At 43.3% G+C, this 23,323-nt stretch overlaps 1 protein-coding gene across 1 annotated transcript; it reads right to left on the bottom strand.

The window, feature by feature from the left end:
• Positions 1-370: 370 nt before the first annotated feature.
• On the bottom strand, positions 371-16,696 carry AP1S3 (adaptor related protein complex 1 subunit sigma 3). The gene is made up of 5 exons (XM_062005909.1): positions 16,656-16,696; positions 3,993-4,171; positions 2,754-2,862; positions 1,669-1,806; positions 371-714 (listed from the first exon to the last, which is right to left on the bottom strand). The coding sequence occupies exons 1-5, from the start codon at positions 16,656-16,658 to the stop codon at positions 679-681; spliced, it is 465 nt and encodes a 154-aa protein (XP_061861893.1). The 5' UTR covers positions 16,659-16,696; the 3' UTR covers positions 371-678.
• Between the last annotated feature and the right edge of the window lie 6,627 nt (positions 16,697-23,323).

The following is a 23,323-nucleotide window of genomic DNA, read 5'->3' as shown; positions in this document are numbered from 1 at the left end:
CACTAAGTGTGGGAGAGGCCTACCTTGAGAGTTGGAACAGTCTTTCAGATTAAAAGGTGTCCAGTGTGCTCTAGCAGCAGTTGGAGCAGTCTTATTAGCAGACTAGAGCAGAAAATAGAAGGAAGATAGTGAAAGAAAGAGGCTGGTTGAAAGAGAAGCATTTTTTTTCTTATACTAGATGGTTTAACCTTTTCAAAACCAAGCCTGTGAAATCAGGGCCCACAACAATTTGGCTTTTAGAAAAAAACATTATTATTAGAGCAGAATAATCAATACATTCAAAATAATGGACATTTGTACAAAAGTAGAATCATACAGTCAGCAGTGGACCAAAAGCAGTAAAAATACCTCTTCAGAGTACTGTCAGGGTAATATTTTATGATGACAAAACTTGTACCTAAAAGGCATAGTACAAAACAAGTGTTTAGTCCAGCAACCTGAAGAGAAACTAGATCAAGGGTAAGAACAACTCCGAGAAACTCTTATGCAGAGTAATGCAAGTACAAACTTGTTAAACCCTGTGCTACATTTGCTGACCTTCATCTTCACTATTATACAAAAAAACTCCTTTAGTCATTGGTTTTTGGTATTTCTCTGAGGATCTGGCACATTGAGAAGCAATCTCAGGAAGTGCATTTCACAGGTGTAGAGCAGCTCTCTCTCTGGGTAGTTGTAAGGTTAAAATGCAGGCTTGTTCATATACTCTTCCACTGTCTGGAAAAAAAGAAAGAAACGAAAGAAACAAACTGATGAGTTATGGAGCACTATGATAATATTCAAACAAATCTTCTTGTCCTGTTTGAAGACAGTTGTAGTTTTATCTGGAATTAGATCAGATTAATTAAAATGTAGAGATAATTCTGCTCTAGAAACCTTTAACAGCATTTTAGAATTTGTTGTTCATACAACAACATACCACAGCTGCAACTAAGCTAGTTGTTTCTGGCTGGCCTCTGTAGGCTTAGTTTCACATGTCAACACCATACCACTGGGAAAAACTGTTCCACTTGCATAGCATGTCCCTAGCTAGTTCAGCCAACGTGGTCTTTCCTTCAGTACTGCAATGGATCCCTCACAACAAAGGGGGGAAAAAAAAAAAAAGTCAATCCACCACCTTCACCTGCTTTTGCCATTCCCAGCTCAACTGTGAGAGGTATAGAAGAGAATTCCTGAAGGGTTTTGAATAAAGCTTTGCATACCTGTGCCCTGCAGAAAAAGCTACATAGGTATTTATGAATCAAAGTGGAGTTTGTCAGCATATATCCTTTCCAGTTTTAAATGTCTTTTAATAGTCAGACATCTGTTTCCAATGTATTAGTAACACCAAATAGATTTTTCTATATCACAAGATATATCTACAGATTATGTTCTTATACTATATAAATATCTTAGATATGTCTTAAACCATTTCTTAATCTAAAATCCAAGAAACTCTAGCAGTTAAACTGCAAGAGAGCAACAGCAGTATAGAAAGAGCCTCCAGATGATTCCACAAGATGCAAGCTGATGTAACTGCTACCTCAACTGCATTGTTGCACCTGCTGAAACTGAACTTAAGACACATTGGATAATTAAGTATCAGATATGCTTAGCTGTATTTTAAGCTCTCATCAAAGAAGAAAGATGTAGGATGATGAAGTGTTTGCCTTTTGTCTTCCTCTGCCTTACCTCCTGCAACATGTCAGAGTCTTCTATGGCTTTCACTGCAGACCTCTTTGAAGTTTCTTGTACTTCTCCACCAATTATAAACTCATCAAGAATAAAATAAGCTTTTTCAAAGTTAAAGATAATATCCAGCTCACACACCTGCCAGAACAAAAGGACACCTCACATTTAAATCACTTTTACAGCATTATAAGCACTAATGGGCCAAAAAGTTAACATGACGAAATGTATTCAACATATGCACTTTTGTGGCAGGTAACAAGGTTAAGAAAAACACTGAATATTAAGTAATGTTGCATCTTCTGCACATACTGTCTTCACATACATAGCCTAGACTTACAATAAAGATATTTCACTTACTGTGTTTTAAATAATACACTACATTCATACTGGTTTTTAGAGGACGAAGCTCAATTTCTAGCTTACTAACCTTGTAACAGGTCTTACATGGCACTTGTAATATGGGTTACAGATGTTCACATGCAGTTTCACAGAGCAAGACAGTGACCTTACAGTCACTAACTGCTTTCTTGTTTTGAGGCGGTACAATCATGACTCATGGCACAGTGATTTAAATAACTGATGAATTAAGGTAGTGAGAAGTTCCAAAACATTAATAGAAAAGACAGGTCTCTTATAGTCTTTAAAGACTTACTTAGAGACTTATTTGGACCTTCTTCCGTGCTTTTCTTTAACAAAACACTCACTTTATACTTTTCCTCTTTATATGTCAACTGTTACACAATGTCATGAAGCAAAGCCAGGACATTTGAGGATGTCAGGAGACAGAATTAAAGTAGTGTCGCACAGGGGTTTTTTAAAGTAATTTTCTTCAAGTTTTCCCCTCTAGTTCTATTCCAAAACACGCACATAAAGAATGAAGATTAATTGAGATAGGAGGGGGAGAAAGGATAGAAAAACAATCTTATGACAGTTTCAGCACTGTTTATAAAATATTCTAATAATGAATTTCACTCCAGATTGACAGAGCCTACAGGGCAAGTAGTGCTGATGGAAAGGGAAACAACTTGAGCTAAGTGCTTATCAGACAACCAGGAATGCAGTTCATGGGAGAAAACAAAACCTACGTTTCCAAAGTATCTGTCCAGAAGCTCTACGTATCGGTGAATGACCTCTAGTGTCAGGAGCTCATTATCCTGCTCTTCTATTGCACAACAGAAATACAAACTAGCATACCTAGGGAAACAAAGGCAAAAACGTGAGAGTGAACAGCTGGCTCCTCAGGGCTCTGTTGGTCTCTTCCAGCAATGCATATGACAGTTAATGTCTACCTGGTCTCTAAAATCATACTTTTATTCTTATAATGTCCAGAGAACACATCAAAAACATCACAGAATTTACGTAAATTATTAATTTATGTAGAAAACCAAACTGCCCTTGGCAAAATGGGATATCTCCAACACTGGTCTTAGTAATGTAAGCTAAATCAGTAGTATTTAAGGTCTCCATCCCCTGCTGCAATAGCACTACAGTACCTAGGGCTAATCAAACTGTAGGATGAGTTACTGCTCTTTATTTAAAAAAAAAAAATAAAGGCAAAAACAAAGGTGGAAGGAGTTACATCTCAGCAAGCATGCTAGCTCTCAAATGATTGACAGTGATTTATCTAGGGCCAGAAAGCAACAAACTGCTTAGACCAAATAATTTTATGTTTAAATCAACCCAAGATGGGAGTAACAATCCAAGTCACAGCATCTGCTCAGATGTTTATGTCCACCACTTCACAGCATGGGGAGATGCCCTTTAATTCATACCTTCAGGCTACTTTGGTTTGCTATGGCTTTACAAGAATTAACAGGCTGTTAATGCTGAGCATGGTGTAACTGGGGACCTGTGATTTGTTTGGAAAAGCAAATTGGGGTTAACATTCTCCAGAGCAACCAACAGTTCAAAGTTAAAATTTGACAAAATGTTGAAAGTGCCTCAGAACAGTTCCCACAACCTCCCAAAGAGCCTGATAAAGCCCAGCACACGTCTCAGTAGCCTGCCTTGGGGAATTAGAAGGAGCAGTGAAGCCTAAAGCCTTCTAAGAGAACTTCAACCAGTAGTACTTAGCAGGTTACTCCCATATTTCTCATCTGACAGACTGTACGTGTATTTTTCACCCCACAGTTGACCCTGCTGATTTATCCAGGGACATTGTGATGTTACGCACAGACAGACTGTGGATGGCAGGCTCCTGCTACCTTAGTCTAGCACTCAGGGGCTGTTTGCTGTTTTTCTTGCAGTGAGCATTTATTTTTCCTCTTCTAGCACATGTTATTTATATGAATAGTAATTACATGTTCTCATAAAATTACTCACACCTTTTGTAAACAAGCTTGAGGTCTTTCCAGTCAACAAAACTACTTGTTTTTTGATTGCGAGACAAAATAATCTGAATAATTTCTCGAATGATCTTTTTCTTCTCTTTGTCAGGTAGCGTCGTGTACCATTTCTGCAGCCTTAATTTCCCCTGCCGACTGAACAGCAGTATAAAGTGTATCTAGAGTAAACAAAGCAACATGGTTAACACCTGGCCAGGGCCGGAGAGGAGAATTCCTCTGCCTGAGGCTGGGGACATCTCAGCAAAGGCATCTCCAGCCCCGGCTTGGATGTGGAGAGGCAGCAACGAGGGCTAGGGGAGGCTGAGAGCAGGAGCAAAGCTCCCTCCTTTCTCCCGTTTCTTCCCCAGGCAGCTTTCCCCTAGGCAGCCCCTTTGGCATCCTCTCCCACCCATTTTCCCTTACCTTGTACAAACAGCAGCTTTGCTGCCTATTCTGCCACTTCCTGTGGCAACAGGAGAAGCATCTCCGCTTGTGCAGTGAGAAGAGGGTCCCAGCCCCTTCCCCAGCAAGATTAGACACTTCAGTGAAGGGAATAAAGGCTTGTATACAACATGGCCAGAGAGATCAAGGATGAAGTATGGCACAAGACTAGAAATACAAATACCTAGACAGCAATGATAATCACTAACAGTTCTGGTATGGCACTATTTCAGGTCACAAAGCGTCACGTTCATAGAAGAGGATATAAAGAGCAGAAAAAACCAATTACTTTGGAAAAGGAGCTTGACTAGTTTCACTAAAGAAATCACCAGATTATGAAGAAACAGATGACTCTGGTGACAAAGGACAGACTTCAGTGGCCAAGGACGCTACATGAGATGAAGCACAAGTATGTAAGCTGTTTGAAAATTTCAGTTTTAGAGCTAGTCATAATTCTACATGGTTTGACCCGTGATTTTTTTTTCTTGTTCAGTATTAGCAGTAAAATAAAGAAGTGCTAGCTTTTAAACACCAGTGGGCTTGGGGGAGAAAATTATCAATTCACAATTATACAAATACTTTTATTAGCAGATTAAAATAACTGACCACACTAAGTCTTCAAGTTGTGTGGTAAGTCATCTACCCACAGCACAGACATGGCTTTAAGAATGCAGGAAATCTATTTGAGGATGACATCCACCTCAACAGGACATTCTCTGCCAATTGGAGAAAAAAAAAACGCAGCCTCAAGCAGGGACAGAAATGCTTCCAATGACTGATGACACTGCCACCTGCCCTGTTCTTGCCAGGCATCCCCATCGCATTTCTCACCAGTATCAACTCTTGGAGGACTTGCAGGAAAGATGTCTAACCACAGCTATGGGCATGATGGGCAGTGGCACACTGCCACTTGCCCATGCAGAGACAATGCTTCTGTGATGCTTGGAGGAACAGGAGCCTCATTTTCTTCAGCTGCTCTCAATCCCTGCAAACTCCCAACAGAAGAGCTGGCAGGACCCTTGCCACATCCCCATTCCCCTTACCTTAGCCATACTCTTCCCTATGGCTTCTCAATCTGTACCCTCATTTCTTCTCTCGCTGTCTGTTCCAGTTGATTCCTGTACCTACACTTTCCTCATCACTCCATCTCCCCAGTGAGGGTTAAAATTAATGCTCACAATTACCATCAAGATTACAATGCAGATTTCTGGAAAGACCGAAACGCACCAGAGAAAGCTCTTATGTAGGAGAAAAAAAAACACCTCCAATACCAAATTCCAAAACCTAGTGGATTCAAAAGAAAGCCTTCAGTCATCATTCAGAACCATTCTCTAGCTATTAAATTGCATAGTTGTGGAGTAATCTGTAGATAAGAGCTCTGACTATACTGAGAAAGATTTTGAATGTGGGATTGCTTTAGGGAAAGGTGGATGCTCTTATTTGTATGTGCCTGTGGCAGGATCCACTGCTGGAAATATGGCTTTTGCCATCCTTAGTCTAATATGCTTATAAAATTACAAGGATTTTGTGGCTGCCTTGTGTTGAATCCTGTAATACTCTCCAGACGGGCTTGCTAAATAAAACCAATTATGCTGCTGGCAGTACACATGGCCTGATTACAGAGAAGATCAAAGCACCATGTCCTTGCCTTTCTCTGTTCATATTACCAGCTGGGTTTTGACATGGTAATATTCCAACTGTCAGGGTTACCCCTTCCCAGTAGATGAAGGGACAGTACTTATTGTCCATCTGCTTGTCCACTGAGAGGAGCTGGATTAAAGAAAGGCTACTTTGCTTGCGGCACAGCAAATTAACTCCAATGCCTTGGTAAAGATGAGTGCATTTTGCAAAGCAGAGTGTAGGTTCTGCAGGTAAGAGCAGCAGGTCAGCAGGTGTCCATTTAAAAGCAATCAGGCAGAGGCAGCAGCTATTTGATAAACAAATTTCTAAAAATATGGTGAATCAGACAGAAGAGGATGATCAGATCCAATTGAAAATGCAAGGAATTAGTCAATGAACCTCTGTCAAAGCTCACCATAACAAAATGGTGCTACTTGAGACATCTTTAGGAAGAAATGTATGTCTGCAGTGCTTCAATATGGGAATATAATGAAGGGATAATCTGGTTTAGGTTCAGAGGTTGGACTCAACTGACCCTAAATCTGAGTGTCTGCAAGTAATACATGTATCTCCAGAAGAACAACCTTACATCTCTAAAAGGTTAAACACCAACAAGCCATGAAACTACTGTGATTATTGCCACCATTTTCTGCTACTAGTTTACTTTGGGATGTCATGTCTCGCTCCCAGGAAAGTGAGCTGCTCTCTACTTAAAATTGCTTTGAAAACTCCACTGTTTCTTATAAAGAAGCAGTTGGTGTTTCACCACCACTTTCACGAGCAGTGGCAACATTCTTTGCAATCAGAAGATATCCTCTTAAACGCACCAAGATTTGTACACAAGCTTCAAAAATCCAATCTTTTGGGTCTCCCATCTCACATCTGTTTCCTATGCAAAACATAACTGCATATGTCATGAAGCTATTTCACTATTACAGAAATATAGACAGCTAGAAAACAGGTAAGAGCTGCAGATACTCAGAAGAGAAATTATTGGGGTGGGTGGTCTCTTTTGACTCTTCCTCCTTTTTCTAATTTCTAAAAAATCCATTCAATCTGAGAAACTCCCAAGGAGGCAGTAACATTACATTCTCAAGAGGTTAAATGGCTTAATTCCTGGAAGCATGTGCATCCAGCTGCTACAGACCTGGTTTTACTTGGTTCAGGTTTGCCCTGCTCAGCCAGGTCGATGTGGTACAACACATTCCTCACTCTCACAGCTCTGTTCATTACCGCTCACTGGAAAGATTCTGATGCATCAATAAATCTGGCAATGTTGAAGTATTGCACAAAGACAAATCTAACAGCTCATCTGTTCCTTGCTCCTTGACTGTGAAAACATATTTGCTTTCCTGTAGTGCTACTGACAAGATGGACGCTGATTAAGGAATATTTGGTTGGTTTTCAGCAGCCAAGCTACAAATAGAGGTACATCATCCTACAATGTTTTACTCATGTTTAAAAGTTCCAACTCCAGAGGAAAACAAAGGCAAATTACTTGCTTCCAGCAAAATACCTTTGAAGCAGGGGCTTGGTGCCCTTTCCTATCATTCTAGGGTGTGCTGGCTGTGACTAACAATCACCAGACCCATGGTGATGCCAGAGGGAATTTTTAGGTCCAGGCCGGAGTGGGATGAGGAGTGCAGTTCCTGTGAGAGCATTGTCTGCCTTCACACGTGGAGTCTGTAGGAGATGAGCTTTGGTCTGGGAGCTGAGTGTAATTTTATTAGCTTGTTTTACTGAATCAGACCCAACCACCTACAGCACTGTGCAAAATGATCTCCATAAATGTCAATCAGTAGGCTAAAAATGACTGCATTTTATATTTGTAGGAAGTTATTTGCTAGTTGGAAAAAATAGGGGTTTTTTTTAATCAAGCATTTAAACCAGATTTCTAGACCTGCACCCTGTCTCCTTCTCATGCATCTCTTAATCAACTGCAGCTGTGACAGAACAAGCCAGAAAGGTACAGGGCCTTCTGCTTTATCAAGAATTACATTCTGCTTTGTCAAGGTTAAATTACAGCCAAGGTAAGAGAAATATGTAAAACTAACATAAGACTAGGATTTTTTTTCCACCACCTTCCTTGGGAGCCTTTTCACTCATTCTGCTAATGACCTGACATTATCTGATAAGCAGCTCACCCAAGCTTGTTTCCCTGGACTGCTCCCTGCCAAGACCAGAGGTCTCCTTAGATGCAGCCTTCCCTGGTATTTGGCCATTTCACACTTACAGGCTGATCAAAATACTTTACAGCTGGCTCACTGGTTTTCCTTTATTGCTTTAAGGGAGGTTTTAAAACTTTATCTAATCTGTACTGCAATCTTTAGTACAACTGCCTAAGGAACTCCAGTCTATAGTCTATTACATACAGAAAAAAAGCATCTGTAGGGATATCCAATCAAGACAACTACACAGGAAGACAAGGCTGCTTTGCTGACTCCCAGGGTCACTTCTCCAGTGTACTGTCCAATGATTATATCATTGTAAAGACGTCACATGTAAAAGGTGAGCTCCAGGGGTCAATGCATCTAGGCTCTAATTCACCCCACTGTGAGAAGAATGTGTGCTAGAAATGCTTCTACTCCTCCTGTAATTCAACCTGCATAATAAGATTTCCCAACTGGTTTCAAACCTGTTCTGCGGCGTCTGGCTACTCCAGGTCCCTCAGTGGGAAAGGAAGACAGAGAAACAGGACAGGGAAATAGGAAGAGTCCAAGGAGCCTAAGGTGAAGGAAGGCAGAAGAGGAGACAGCAGCTAGAAGACTGCAAAAAGGAAGCATCCTTCTCTTTCCCAGGTGCTTGGTTTGGGCAAAGATTTGCTCCACTAGGCAGCTCTGTTAACCCCAGCAGCACTCAGTTTAGACACTGCTTCAGCTGTAACCTTTTCAAATTAAGACTCTTCCCAAATCAGTGTCATCTTGATTAAACAGAAAGAGTCTTGAAATTCACAAGTTAACTAAAATTTGCAAATTAGGAATTACTATCCTAAAACAGACAGTTTGGCAGAACACCAAGTTTTCCTTAAAAACTCTGCTTAGGCCTGCTGCTGCCACTAGGCAACAGTCAATACCTGATGTATCAGTGAAGAAAACCTCATAGACCACATAAAAAGGGAAGCAGGATGAAAAAAGCTGCACCTTCCCCAGCTGACATGATGCCAGCTGCTGACAGAACCCTGGAGAAAGCCAGACCAACTGGAGGTACCTGGTGGAGGGGAAATGACTTTTTCCTCATAAAGTTCTCTTTTAATTTATTCTGAAGTCTGCCTGACCTTCTGGCAATATTTCAGTCTAGTGAGTCCACATTGTGCTTTTCTTTTACTCTTTTTCATTCTTTCCTCCAGTATGAAAGGATGTACTTCCCAATATAGGCAGATTTTTTTAATTAGCATTTACTTTTACATCACATCTGAAAATGCACAAAACCTACTTTCATTAAATTGTTTCTTTTAAAAAGTGTGGACATCCAACTTACTCCAGCCATTAGCTGATTTCTTTTGTTCTCCAAAACATTTGAAGAATAAAAAGTTCCTTTTACTTTTTGTTTTGTTTAGCGGGTTTGGTTTTTTTCTGGAGGGAGGGAAGTAAACACTGATTTTTTTCCAAAAAAAAAGTGAATAGCTACGCTGTGAGCACACAGATGGTTTGGAATACCAGGCGTTCATTTAGGATGAAATGAGAAAAGACATACTGAATAGACAACTATTAACAATCTAGCCACATCAGCAAAAGACAGAATGATAGCACACTAAAGTGTAGGTATTTTGGTATTCTGCTGCTGCACAAAGTCTCCATCTGGCTACTGACCTTTAATACACACACGCTGGGGTTTTAGAGACTTCTAAAGCAATTATGTAAAATCCAAACCAGGCTATTTTACAAAAAATATTAATTGCCTTACTTGTTTACTCTGTTACTAAAACTTTTCTTCACAGCAGAGCAGAAGCTGACAGATACTGTAGTAACTAAGATTTAATATTTAAACCCCGTACTTAGTCTCTATGATGTAAGAAACTAAGTGAAAATACAGCGACACAAAAACACCAAAGTAGTATTCTGCTGCCCAACTGGCACAGAATTCTTTCTCACTTAATCTCCATTAGGAACATTTCTGAACAATTTCCCCTAAACAATGCATCCAAAGTCCATGCAATAAAGGCTGTGCCAGATCATTACAGGCACGTGACTATAGTTACACATTGATTTTATGCTTTTTATGATGCAGAAGTCACCCTTTTCTAATTACTCAAGATTTTTAATTGACCGTCATAAAGGATTTTTACACCATGCAGTACTGATTCAGCCAATAGCCTTCTTGATAGCCTGAGTTAAATAACACCATCATCACAACAGTACAGATGAACTCAAGTTCCGAACCAAAACTATCTTGAAGCTCCTCACTTCTGATCCCTACCTAAGAATCAGAAAACACGCCTCAAGGAAGCCCTAAGTGCCTGACAAGCTCCCTCTGGCTCTACTCCTGCTTATCACCTTCTCCAGCAGGTCCAGTCCTCCTGACCTTGGCTCATTTCTCATACAGCAGTAGCATTCCTTCAACGGGGTGCTTCCTACAGTACAGGCATGCTTCTGTCTCTTCCTCACAGGCTGCTGAGCATCCCACCAACAGCGAAGCGTCTCCTCAGGTGTAGATACAGGCAATGCAGCCAGTTTGTACAGCGGACACTTATTTTCAGTTTTCTTAAATCAGTGATTTTATTCCCACAAGTGCAATTACTCATTTCTAGGCCATAAGTAAGAGCCAATCCAGGCAGGGAGTTGGCATTAAACCTGCCTTGGACTGTGCAGTTTGAGAGCAGGCCAGTGGGGAGGAGAGCCCTGTGAACCTGAGACAGCATTCCCGCCTTGGCTCTGGGGACAGAGAAGCGCAGGGATGCAGGCGGGCCGACTGTGCAGAAACCAGCACAACTTGGAGACATTCATAACAATTATTAACCAGGTAATCACATCCCTTCTGCCTCCCGTGCCTTTATTTGTTTATACATTTTTGGGAAGCAGTGGTAATCTTCATTAAGTTACCCTAAGGAAGAGGCCAGGGAGAGGCTGAACAAGCTGCCAAGAACTACCCCTAAATCACTACAGCCCAGTGTGCTTTTTCAGTCACAAGAGGTCATTTTCCTAGGCTGTTCCTTAAACACCCGGTGAAGAAACAGAGCTAAAAATCTAGCCCAATGGACTCGGGCAAAAGTTGCAGCCTCTCTTATTTCCAGTCTGTCTTATCAGGTATTTGCAAAGCCCTGCTACATGAAGGCACTGCAGTGCCCTTCCCTCGCCTCTGACCTTTTTAGCTTTGCTGGGACAGGACAGGTACACTAGAATTTCCTGAGGAATTTCCCTGGCTCCTCAGCCATGTGACAGTGCTTGAGCTCAGGGATACCAGTGCCTGGTGGAGCAGCAACACTGCAGGCCTGCAGCCACCTCACACCCACTCCTCTGGCTCCCAACAAAGACACCCATGGAAAACCAAGCTTTGGAAAGATCAAAGATACACGAGTTAGGATCACACTTGTGAACTGACTCTGAAAGAGCATGGGAGTAATTTTTTTGAAACACTGCAGCATTTCATTTAGGCATTTTCAATAGAGAATGTATCAGTTTTTGCTTTTGAAAGGGCACTTTTTCACTAAGGTAGAAAATCATCATAGATTGAATAACTTAAGCATGAAAGGAGCAACCATTGCATACAAAAGAATGGACCTGAAAGACATGTCTGGCCAGAAAGGCACGTCAAGCTTGCCTTCAAACACACAAATGTAAATGTCCATTTTATTTTCCCAACCTACTCTAGTGAGTCTCTGTGCTACATTCCTACTCACAAATGAAATACCATCTGTGCATGGCTGGATCTTGAACCTCTTTAAACTGCAACATCTGCAAAAATGCAACGGTCCAGAGGTGATCACTCAGGAAAGCACACACCTACAGCAGCCAAGTGAATGCAGATGACAGCCTGCGGGAACAGGAACAGGGAAATGAATGGACAGGGATGGTAATTAGTAGCTGCACATACAGAATGCAGAACAAATTCTTTGTACAGCAGCAGAAGAGTTTTAATTTAGGCATCACTGGAAAGACTACAAATGGCTCACACAAATACCTGATGTATGTGCCAAAGCATAAATCTTACCAGTCTTCAAGGAGGAGCAGCTATACCTGCCCTCCCTGACCCATCAGTTTCCTCAGTACTTTCATCATTTTGTCCCTTTGCTGCTCTTGCTCATAACTGATGCCTTCAGAATGCAGGAGGACTATGGGATGGTTCAAAAAGCATATGGTTTTGAAGTAATAAGAGTAAAGATACAGAAAAAAGCAGCAAACATTTCACACAGTCCACATGCTTGGGATCATTTTCTAGGCTCCTCCTAGCCCCAGCTGCCTATTACTCCTCCAGTCTTCTTCCTGCATTTGCCTACCCCGGGTGCCATGGCTTTCTCTGAAGCCCTCCAGGCACTCTACAACCTAGAAACTTCTGGCTCTGAGACACACCTAAAATGTCCTTATTTGTGAGTAAAAATATATTTTTAAAAATTACTTAGGCACAGAATCAGCAACTTAAGCAAAGATGATAATGGTGATCTATAACATCTATTTTGCTTTCTGGAAATGAGCTTATTACTCTGAGACAGTAAAGTGTGCACCGCAATTACTGCACAGGCAGCCACTCCGGAGTTGCTTCTAGTATAGCAGGGACAATATGATAGTGACTACTTGAGACAACATCCAAAACTAGAAGAGGATCATATCAACAGTCAGAGATTACAGACTTCTCAAGAATCCTAAAAACCTACTTTTTTTCCCAGCAAGTCCCACAAAATGGTATTTAAAAGTCCAACTGAGTGACAGGGAGTAACTGAATACCAGATTATGGAGCACCTCGTGACTAGTACTCTGATCTGAGCAACTTCTAGAAGGGGAGAGCATAAAGTGTGTAAAATCATTCTGATAGGCCTGTCTCCAGGAATCACAGGTTTGAGAATTCAGGGCCAGAAACTGGACCTAGACAACCCACCTGTGCACCGATCCTCTATGAACTGCCTATTAGGACACCCACAGCACCCTTGGCAGTGGACTCAAAACATTCATCTACACCGTGTGAAAAAGTATTCCCCCTCATTTTCTTTACATTTAGTGCCTAAAAACTGTAAAGGATCTACCCTGACTCTTGTAGCAATCATTCTTCATAGCATTCATGATTTCATGCATTTCTGTCACTTCCCCTGTTGTCTTCTCTTTCCAAGCTGAAAAGCCTATCCACTCAGCATCATGCCATTCCATTACCGTTAGCTACCCCACACTGGCAGTTCACTACAAGAGAAACAAACAAAGAAATAGCACATGGACTTTTTTTTTTCTTCCCATGCCTCCAACAAGAAGAATCATTAATTTTCTCCCCTTCCTTCATCTGTTCTAATCTGCTGCCCTTCTTGTCTTTCAGAGGTAAATGCCTAGAGGCAAAGTTCATAGTCTTTGCGAGGCCAATACACAGCTGTACCACAGAGTGGAAAAAAACAGTTATTCTTCAAACTGTAGATAGTATGTTCTGTGCAATGTATTTTGCAAAATTGTGTCTATTTTAACAATTAAGAGCTTTGAGACTGTTGGTGAGGTCAAGATCCAGAATAGCTGAGAGTTTATTTCCAAACAACAGGCAGGTGTCTATAGCTGCAGTCACTTCAACTTGCATTCCCATCCAAGCTTCTAGATCAGCGACTGACATCAAATGCCTTGATAAGTGGAAATGGTGCTTGCCAAATACATTTTTAGAGCCCCTATGCTCAATGGTATTCTTTTTATCTTTCTCCTGCATTTCAGGTCACGCAAGTACTAATTTTTCTTCTTGTACTGATGAGCAGCAGAGGTAGGAGAGAAGTAGATCTTTCACTTTGCATGCACCAATTCTGCACTCAAATCTTAAACAAGCAGAGCCATGTACTGTCACGAAAGTAATACTGGTAATAAGGAGGTGGCAATGACATCCAGGTGTTGCAACTTACAGGCATGAAAGACTACAGCAACACACATCCTTGGGGAAACTACTCCTTTTCTCCACTTTGCTCTCTCCCCAGTCTTCAACTTTGTTGAGATAGCAATTCATCAGGACGTGTTTCTCTGCTTCACTCACTTATGTCAGAGAGCAGAATTTCATCTACTTTCCAAAAAAAAGTCTTTTCTAAACACAGATTAGAAGCCAGGTAGAAAAGCTGTCTTTCTCAGCAGGATATAAAGTTAGCTTTACTAAACAAACTCTTTCCTGAAACTTCCCTGGAAATCTGCAACAGAGCAAACAATTGAAACAGTTCTCTTGCTAAGAAACAGTACCATTTGCACAAATACTTTCCATTCGGATCTTAAAACACAGGAAAAAAAAGGTGGCAAGCAAAACTATGTCATTCCAAACCTGAGGAGCCAATCGACCAGAGAGCTTAAATGACCTGTCATCAGCCTGAATCAGGCTTATTCCAGACAGAGGAATTTAAGAGTAATTTTACGAGTTCCCTGACAAAAGCACCCTTTCATCAGCACTGGCTCTACAACAGAACAGGGTAAGGCCAACAGCACTAGTTAATGTAGTAACATCAGCAAGGATTTGTACTATGACCTCAGAAAAGGGGGGAAAAAATTAATTGTAAGAATGCACACTCACCTTACAGAATTGTAACAATCAATAAAGCAGACAGTCTCCAAATTGTCAATATGCAGCCCTATTGTAAACAGCACTCCCCTGGGACCATTGAAACTGCTTTGAAAACTGCCATTTGTGAAGTGAATGCATCAGGGAGAGTTTAGAGACCAGCTTCCCTGAAATCAGCTCCCATATTTACCGGCCTTCAAGGGCAAAATAGGAACTCCAGTTGTTTACAGAAGCATTACCCAAGGGAAGTGTGTATATAGGGTGTAACTAGAAAGGTTATATCTGTATTGGGACTTAAGGTGGAGACTGCATTGTCATCTGTAAATTCATTACTGTGCATATTCTATTTGCAAATGTAATGACAGGTACATCTTTCTAAAGGCACTAGATTAATACATAGGCAGCATTCTGGCCAAACCACTGAAAAGAAATTGCATAGCTTTGCCTTTGAGACTAGAGACAAACAACAAAACCTGGTCTCTGATGAAGGACATGAGAGACTTCTGTTCAGTTGCACTGCCAGTAACTGATATTACTGATGCACACAATAGGCAAACTGTGCAAGACAGCAGCTTGGGCATGCTCACAGAGCCTGCCCCAAGTCTGAATTACCAAGCAGTGAGATGGTTTCTCTATTAAGAGGCATCACTGACCATCTTACTGCTTGAGAGCCCACAGTCCTCCGTGGCGAAAATCCAACCGTTACACTGCGGATATTGGTCATCATGCTTAACAAGAGAATAACCACGGCAACCTTTCCTGATCTTAGCAAACCCCCACGAAGCACAGCATTAGACAGCCTCTCCCTCCAGGATCCTGCATGACAGCCCTTTAACCTGAAAGAGCTGCTTCCTCCTTCCAAGCTGAAACAAACCGTGGAGAAGGGTCACACACGTAAGCTGGGTACCAATAGACAGCATACAAGGAACACAGATAGACCCATACGCTCTCTCGCAGATGCACTACTTGATGGAAAAGCAGAGGCAAGTTCCTCCTACCCCAATGAGACCAGGCAGTTGAGCAGAGGCACTCATGCTGGAGGCAAGGCTGCCGCCTGAGCTCTCCACTTACCCAGCACCAGGGAATACACGTGGGGAAGAGCTCTTCCTAATGCTCCCGTCACAAGAAAACTCGGCACTGCCCCACTTTGACACCAGGGCCTGCCAAAAGACACAGATCTGTATGAAACTACATTTGATCCTTCTGCAGGCACTGGAGCCGACCTGAACCTCAGCTCCTCAGGTTACAGGAAGACTTTATAAAGCCTCTCTCTGTAGCAGTCTGGTTTTCCTGGTTGGCTACAAAAGACTGTCAGCATGACCCCAGCTCACCCCAAGGGTCAGAAGACATAAAGGAATCTAACTTTCATTTCCTCAAAACAGGTGCAAACCTTGTTCAATCCCGCTTGGAAACAGCATTTCTGCTTCTCGGAGCATCCAGTACTGCCCTAAGAACGAACACATTTCACCTCTATTTAAAGCCAACTCGAATCACTCCGGCAGAATGTTGTTTCTTTTAAAAAAAGCCCAGCTTCTCTTCCCCCAAGACAGACGAGCCGCTGCCGCACCGCTCCGGACCTGCCTTCTCCCCAGGCGCGCCGGGACAGCGGTATTCGTGTGGCAGAGCGGATCCCCGTTCCAACCCACCTCCTCGGGGACTTTGCTTTTTCGGGCAGCGCGCAAATATTTCTGTTTGCATTAGGCTCTTGGGAAAGCAACGTCTCGCCCGGCCAGGCCCCGGGTCGGAGCTCCGGTCCCCGTGGGTCTAAGGGGAAGGTCCGCTCCGCTCGGCTCCAGCTGGCCCCGGCGGCGAAGCCCCGCGAACGCGCCCGTCGGGGGTCTCCGGCCCGGCCCGGTCGCGGCACTGGGGCGCAGGGGATAGTTGTGGTGGGACAAGGGGAGGCTCCTGCCGCCCGGTCCCCGCGAGGTCCGGCGGCTCCGGCCCACTTACCATGGCGTGACTGCGGCGGCAGCAAGCTGGGGGCCGCCCCGGCCCGGCGAGGTGCCGGCCGCCTCCCTCCCTCGCTCCCCGCCCCGCGCCAGGTGAGGCCCTGGCTGCACCGCGCCTTCCCACAATGCCCGACAGGGAGCTCCTGGCCGCCTCCTTCCCGCGCCGGACCGGGGACCCCGAGGGCACGGCGTGGCCGGACGGGCCGGGAGTGGGGGGTGCCGCGGAGCTGCGGCGCGGGGCTGTGCGGGGCGGGCTGCCCGGGCGCGTCCCGCCGGCACGGGGGCAGGCGGCGGCCCCGGCGCGGCCTGGGGCGAGGCGGCCGAGGGCGACTGTCGGCCCCGGGGTCGCCGCCCGCCCTCCCGAGAGGAAGAGAGCGGAGCGGGGCAGGAGGGCAGGATTTTGCCAGACTGGACGGCCTTGTGGGCCCCCTCCCCAGACACTCGTTTCTGGAGGAGAGCTCTTCCACAACCGGGACGAACGCAGCCCTCACCCTGTACCGCTGACAGGGCACTTTGTCCTCCGCAGCAAACCCTGAGTTTGACAAAAACCGCAGTTCCTGCCCTCCATGAGCCCTACCTACCCCTCTTCCCAGCATTCATACCCCAAGGCCACGGTGGTGGAGCTACAGGCAGGATGGCTCTGCAGCCTATCTCCATCCAAATGAAACTCGAATAGTTTAAATACCTTAAATGTCTGGGCTTTGCAAACCTGTGCTTTTTGAGGAGCTGGATGCTCTTTGAGACCAAGACAGGAGCAGCTTTGCCAGTAGGTCAGCAAATCCCTGTAACCTCTAGCAGGGATTTACTGATAAGAAGCTGGTGCCAAAAGAATGTGCAACATCCACAGACTCAGCACTTGAATCAAAAGCTCTAATCCAGGCCTAAGGCTTCTTAGACTTTTACCAGGAGCCTGATCCAGATGCAAACTACCACTGATGATGACTTAGGATGTTTAAGGACCATGTTTGCAGTCCAAAGGAGAGACATTCCTTGGGGAGGCACACATCTAGCCCAGAGCAGTGTGTCTGGATTAGGGATACAGTTCCCATCTGATCTGGGCAGAGCTGTGCTCTGCTCCTGTGTGCAGTGCCAGATGCATCTGAGTCATCGGTGGGAATGGGAAATCCGAAGGAGTTCAGGGACGCCAGGGGACACCGTCGTGTCAGTGGCTGACATCCGTATGCCAGCAAAAGGGAGAAGGTCCCGCCCTCGAAAGCAATTGTGCAAGGACAGCACAGAGGGCAACTGGGCTGAGATGCACTTCTAGTTGGAAATGCTTGTTTGTAAGAGCAGAGAGCATTGGCAGGAGTGTGCTCCTTATGCTCATTTAACAGTACATGACCTTAAGCATGCATGACTACCCCTCTCTGTCCCCAGTAAGCTTCAGCTTGGTCTATACAGACACGCTGTTTCTAGAGCCCTTTGCTGCTGCTTGCTCAGTTCTGGTTTCTGTATATTCCAAGGCCATCCCACCCAGCAGCACCATGCATGCTCTGCTGTAATGCTGCCAGCTGCCCAGTGCTCTGGTTTCACTTCTGGAGTGCAGGGCACTCTGGAGTGTAGCTGCCTACAGATACCACTAATACTTCACCTGCTCGCTTGCCCATGGCCTCTCTCACTTCCTGAGGACACATCCCAGACCCATAAAGCAGCACTAGCTCCAGATTGCACAAACATGCTCACCCTTTACCCCACAGCTGTAGTGCAGCAGACACCGTGCCATGCTGCCAAACAGCACTGGCCTCATTGGTCTTGCCAGGGTGCCTGGACATTATTGATTTATTTGCTAAAATGACCGATGCTATAGAATCATTTAGCTTGGAAAAGACCTTTAAGATCATTGAGTCCAACTATTAATCTCACACTGCCAAGATGACCACTAAACCACGTCCCTCAGCAACTCAGCTACATGGCTTTGAAATATTTCCAGGGAAATCCCACGTTTGACAGTTTTGCCATTATTTTTTAAGTGCTCAGATGAACTTTTAAGACATGATAGCCAAATAAGAGGTGTGATTTGGCCCCTGCCTAGGTAAGAATGGGCTGATGGGGTCCTAAACCTGCAACAAGTTTTGTCTTAGGCCCTCCTAATCTCTGCAGGCTTTATAGACAGCAGAAGCTAATCCTGGACCATACAAGTAAAGCTATACATTCACTAATGTATGCACAGTATAATGTATATCACAATTGATTGGGAAGTTATATTCACATACATTTCCAGGGACACAAACCAATCCTGACAGCTCCAATTAAGAGACTGAAACAACTGTCTAAAGAAAAGCAGGGAGAGAACAAAAAATAACATTCTTGCTTCCTTCTAAAAAACTGCAAAAAAATCCCTCTGAAAAACACCTCCACAATTTTATAGCAGAAAGAAGTCATTTTGCTGACACCAGGTACCACAAGGCATGAAGCAGAACACCAGCCACTGACACTGATAGGAGCCAGCACACACCTTGGTGTGGGAGCACTGGCCAGGAGCTGCTGCCAGGCACAGAGGGCTTCATTCAGGGAGGCAGCCCTGGGCAAACCAAGGAGCCCGGGCTGATTCACACTGCACTTGGTGATTTTACAGGAGTCCTGCTGTGCAGGTTTCTTTCCACTTGATACAAGGTCTGTAAGGGAACGAGAAAACTTTAAAAGCCCAATCTAAATTCAGCTGCAGGAGGTAGCTTTTAATTGCACTTTGGATCAATAGAGAAACAATCTAGCACTTGCTCATGGTTACTAGGCAGGGGTTTGTACTTTTCCAGACAATTTTCCCCTGCTTTTCATATGCTCCCTTTTCCTTATTTGCTCACACAATCTGGATTCGCACAATTTAAGTGCAGAGAAAAGCACTGGCAACTATATCGAATGCTGTATCTCTGCCACAGATCTTGGTACCTTATCAGCAGCAATAGCATGCTAATTAAGTAGTCCCAACATTGAAGCAGTTTAAAGTACTAGAAAAGTGTTCAAAATAGCAATCTCAAATCCTTACAGTCTGTACTCAAGTGGTAGGTGTATACAAGTACTTAAAGTGTGTCAAGTAGCATTTTATTTCACTTCCCAGTTAAAAGCAGACCCAAAAGGTAGACAGACAAGAATGCAGCTCCAACCAGAATTCTCCTTCTATCAAATGTGTCATTGTAGCCCTCTTGTGTTCAGTTGGATTAACAGCTATTAGAGCCACAGCATCCTTCCTTAAAACCCCTCAAATCAGGGCTCTGCACACTTTAATCACACTGCCATTCAGTTCTTTGCCCCTTCCACCTTCCCTCAGTCTCTTTCATGATTCTCCTCTCTCCATCCTGGTTGTAAAATCTAAGCATATTCAGACCGTGCTTCTGAAAAAGCAGAGTGCTCAGCTGGTGTACTCACGCTTTAAAACAAGGGAGCTGCTGTTGTGGAGTAGGGGAACTAAAACATCCCTCATTAAGCATGCTTATATTCCCAGCATTTCTTCTCCATAAAAAGACTGTAAGGAACACAGTTTACACCCTTGTTTCTATGTTGTAGATAACATATATAAGAAAGTTTTAAACTGAGTTTCCCACAGACACCATTTAGACAAGTGCAGCTTTTCTCTACCCTTACAGAAATCACCCCAACAATCTCAAAAACCTGTAAGTAACCATTGACAGTCCTGTTGATCCCAGCCCTTCCCTACCAGTCACCAAGATTACAAACGCTGGTGCCCACAACTTAGCCAGCACACTGCACAGTCAGGGTTGGAAGAGGTGGTGGCTTTTACAGTATTCTTTTCCAACCTGCTAAGGCTGTAGCAAGCAGAAGAGTAAGCTATGGTTGCATAGCTATGGAGTCTTGTAACTGATACTGAGGTAATGGGTTGCTTCCTAAAAGATACCTTCCCTGACTGCCGCCTCAGTCATCCTTAATTCAGCAGCTGCGAAGACCAGACCACTCTTACAGATCAGGAGGCTCAGGCAAACAGTTCAGTTGTGTTTCAAGAGCTGCCTCAAGAAGCCAAACTCCAACATGGAGATGCTGCAGCAGAGGGAACCTGGAGAAGGAGCTATAAACTAAGACAGGAGGAAAAATGAATGACAGCGGAGAAAAGATAAAGGACAGTACTAGAACAGAAAAATAGCTATGGCCTAGCAGTAGCAACATCAAGGGATATTAGCAAATAGTGCCCACTCTTGATGAGCAACACTAGGGTGCACTTCAGTTCATGAAAACTTTAGAGTTTTGACAAATACATGAATACAGATTTTGAAAGCAGCAGAAACCTTAAGGAAAGCAATGAAAAATCAATATAGATAGAATCATGGTATCTTCTTTGTAAGACAGCTATAGTAGCAAAGCTAAGAGCAAGTTAAACCCTATTCTGGGTCTTTCCCTGTAAACAGGTTATAGGGGAGAAAAGTGTGCACCTCCATGGCATTTGTTATTGCAATACAGTTTCCCAAAGAACAGGTCAATATGAAGCATTTCAGATGACAAACAGAAGGATCACATATAAAAATACAGATGAGAAATCCCACAACCAACCTGTACTACTACATACATTTATCTTGGATTTTGGGCTGGATAATTGCTGAGATACAGAAGCCTCTGGGTGTCTCACAAAACACGATTCATAGCACACAAGGGCCTTTGTAACTAAAGCTGACAGAACTTCCTTAGTAATTTGGTTAGAACAGCTAGATGTAAGGCAACCCGTGATACCTTTGTGACAAAAAGCAATTTAGGAATGAATGTACCAAATGTTCTGCAGACAAGCCAGTCAATTCCACCCGAATTAGCAGAACACGTTGGGAGTAAATCAAAGAATATGGTTCAACTTGTCTGTGTGAGCACAGATTACACAGTAAAACTGGTAGGAGACTCTGAGCGCACAAGTGAGTTAGAGGGCAATCAGTTATGGCAACTCTGAGCTGACAGCATGCTGAGGGGAAAAAGGCTCATGCTATACAAATAGAAAGCAAAGTTTCTAATGATTCAGCATATCTATTATTTGATAAAATATTTTATACTTAATTTTATAAAAAAGAAATTGTATAGATTTTATTACTGGTATTATTCTGTCTTCCATTGCCAAAGTGATACAACCAATAACACTGTCCTTGAATCTACTAACTATTAGCTTTTACATTATTAATGAGTTTAGTAGACCATACACAGTTACCCAGAGACCATGCCCTTACTTCCTCCAAAGGGGCAAAAACTTTGGGGGATCATTTGGTTGCACTCACTGAAGAGACCATCAAGAAGGCTTGCCTTACACTCATGAGAGAAGCAGAGAAAGCCCTCAAAGGCCATGTTGTAACTCACTGAAAGTTGGTTAGTTGACAACAAATTTTAAATAATATTAAGCTGGCAGAAATGAATCATTTTCTGTAGAGTTTGATCATGGTATTTCACTTTAGCCAGGTCATTCAGCACTGAGGACTTCACCTACAAAGACAAAAAGCGTTTGAGAACTTTCCTTCCAATGTACATGGCTGTAAATCTGATCAACATAAAAATGTGTCTCTTTCCTGCATCTGGTGTATTCTCCTTTTCTCAAATGAGTTAAGTCAACACCACACCAAAAAAGTCATTGCTAGGACCTGTCATACAGTTTATCTGAACTTTAAATGAAGTTTTCAACATAAGGAATGTGAGAAATGATCAACTATGCATTCTCATTTAGGAAACCAATTTCAGTGCTTTCACTACAAAGACACCATTTGTAGTTCTCAAACATCTTCTGACTTAACTAATTTAGAGTTCCTATGCCTCATTTAAAACATTCCTTGAGATGGTCTACACAGATGCCTAAACAGGCTTTTCCAGCTACAGCCTGTTTCCAACTAAAGCCAAAATAGCTTCATTTTGTTGGAACTAGAACACAAGACATTTTGCCTTGGGAAAAGTGAGAAGATGAAACTGCTCAAAATGAGATGTGTCTTGTTAAAAAAAAAAAAAAAAAAAATTAAAAGTGCAGTATTATATACCATACAGCCTACTCAGCCACCCTTCAGAGGTGTAGAGCTGGTGAAGCCCTTTCAGATTCCCTCTGTTGCTCCCAAATCACCTGGGGAGCAGTGAGCTATGCCATGGGTCTGCAGGCCAGTGTTCAGGCAGTGCAAGTGTTACAAAGGCAGCCAGTGCTGTGTTTGAGCCTGTGAAGGTTGCAAATTGCTCTGAGGGATATGGATGCTTTTCAGCTTGTCCCCACCCTTTCTCTGTGAGAAAGTATCGTAAGACAAGTGTTGACCACATCCTCTGGCTGAAGCTCATGTCCTCTGTATGTATCATATTGTGGGCTCTGCTCATTCCATCCAGTATAAATTAGTATTTCTGTAATACCTCAGACAGGTCAAAGGGATCTCAGTGAAGAGATTGATCCTCTGACACTGTGTTGTCAGAAACTTTGCAGACCTCTGAAGGAGAACTAGATGAATCAGAGAAGAGGCCTACATGAGCTGGACACAGGATAGGGTTATATATCCCTAGCTTGGGCCACAAAGCAGTTGTCTCTCAGCTCACTGGTTCACAGTGGGCTTTTAACCTCAGTGCTGCAATATTTAACCTTCTTCAGCTCCAACACAATACATCTAACAAGTTCTCCCTCCAACCTAGAATTTGGACATGGGTCAGGTAAAGGAGGAGCCAGAGCATACAATGAAGGTTGTGCGTTCACAGAATGGAAAAGATGGATCATCCAAATAGACTAAG

The sequence above is a fragment of the Colius striatus genome, chromosome 12 (genome assembly GCF_028858725.1).
Source record: "Colius striatus isolate bColStr4 chromosome 12, bColStr4.1.hap1, whole genome shotgun sequence".
NCBI lineage: Eukaryota > Metazoa > Chordata > Aves > Coliiformes > Coliidae > Colius > Colius striatus.
Note: the sequence above shows the minus strand (reverse complement) of the source record. Positions and strands in the feature narration are given on the sequence as shown.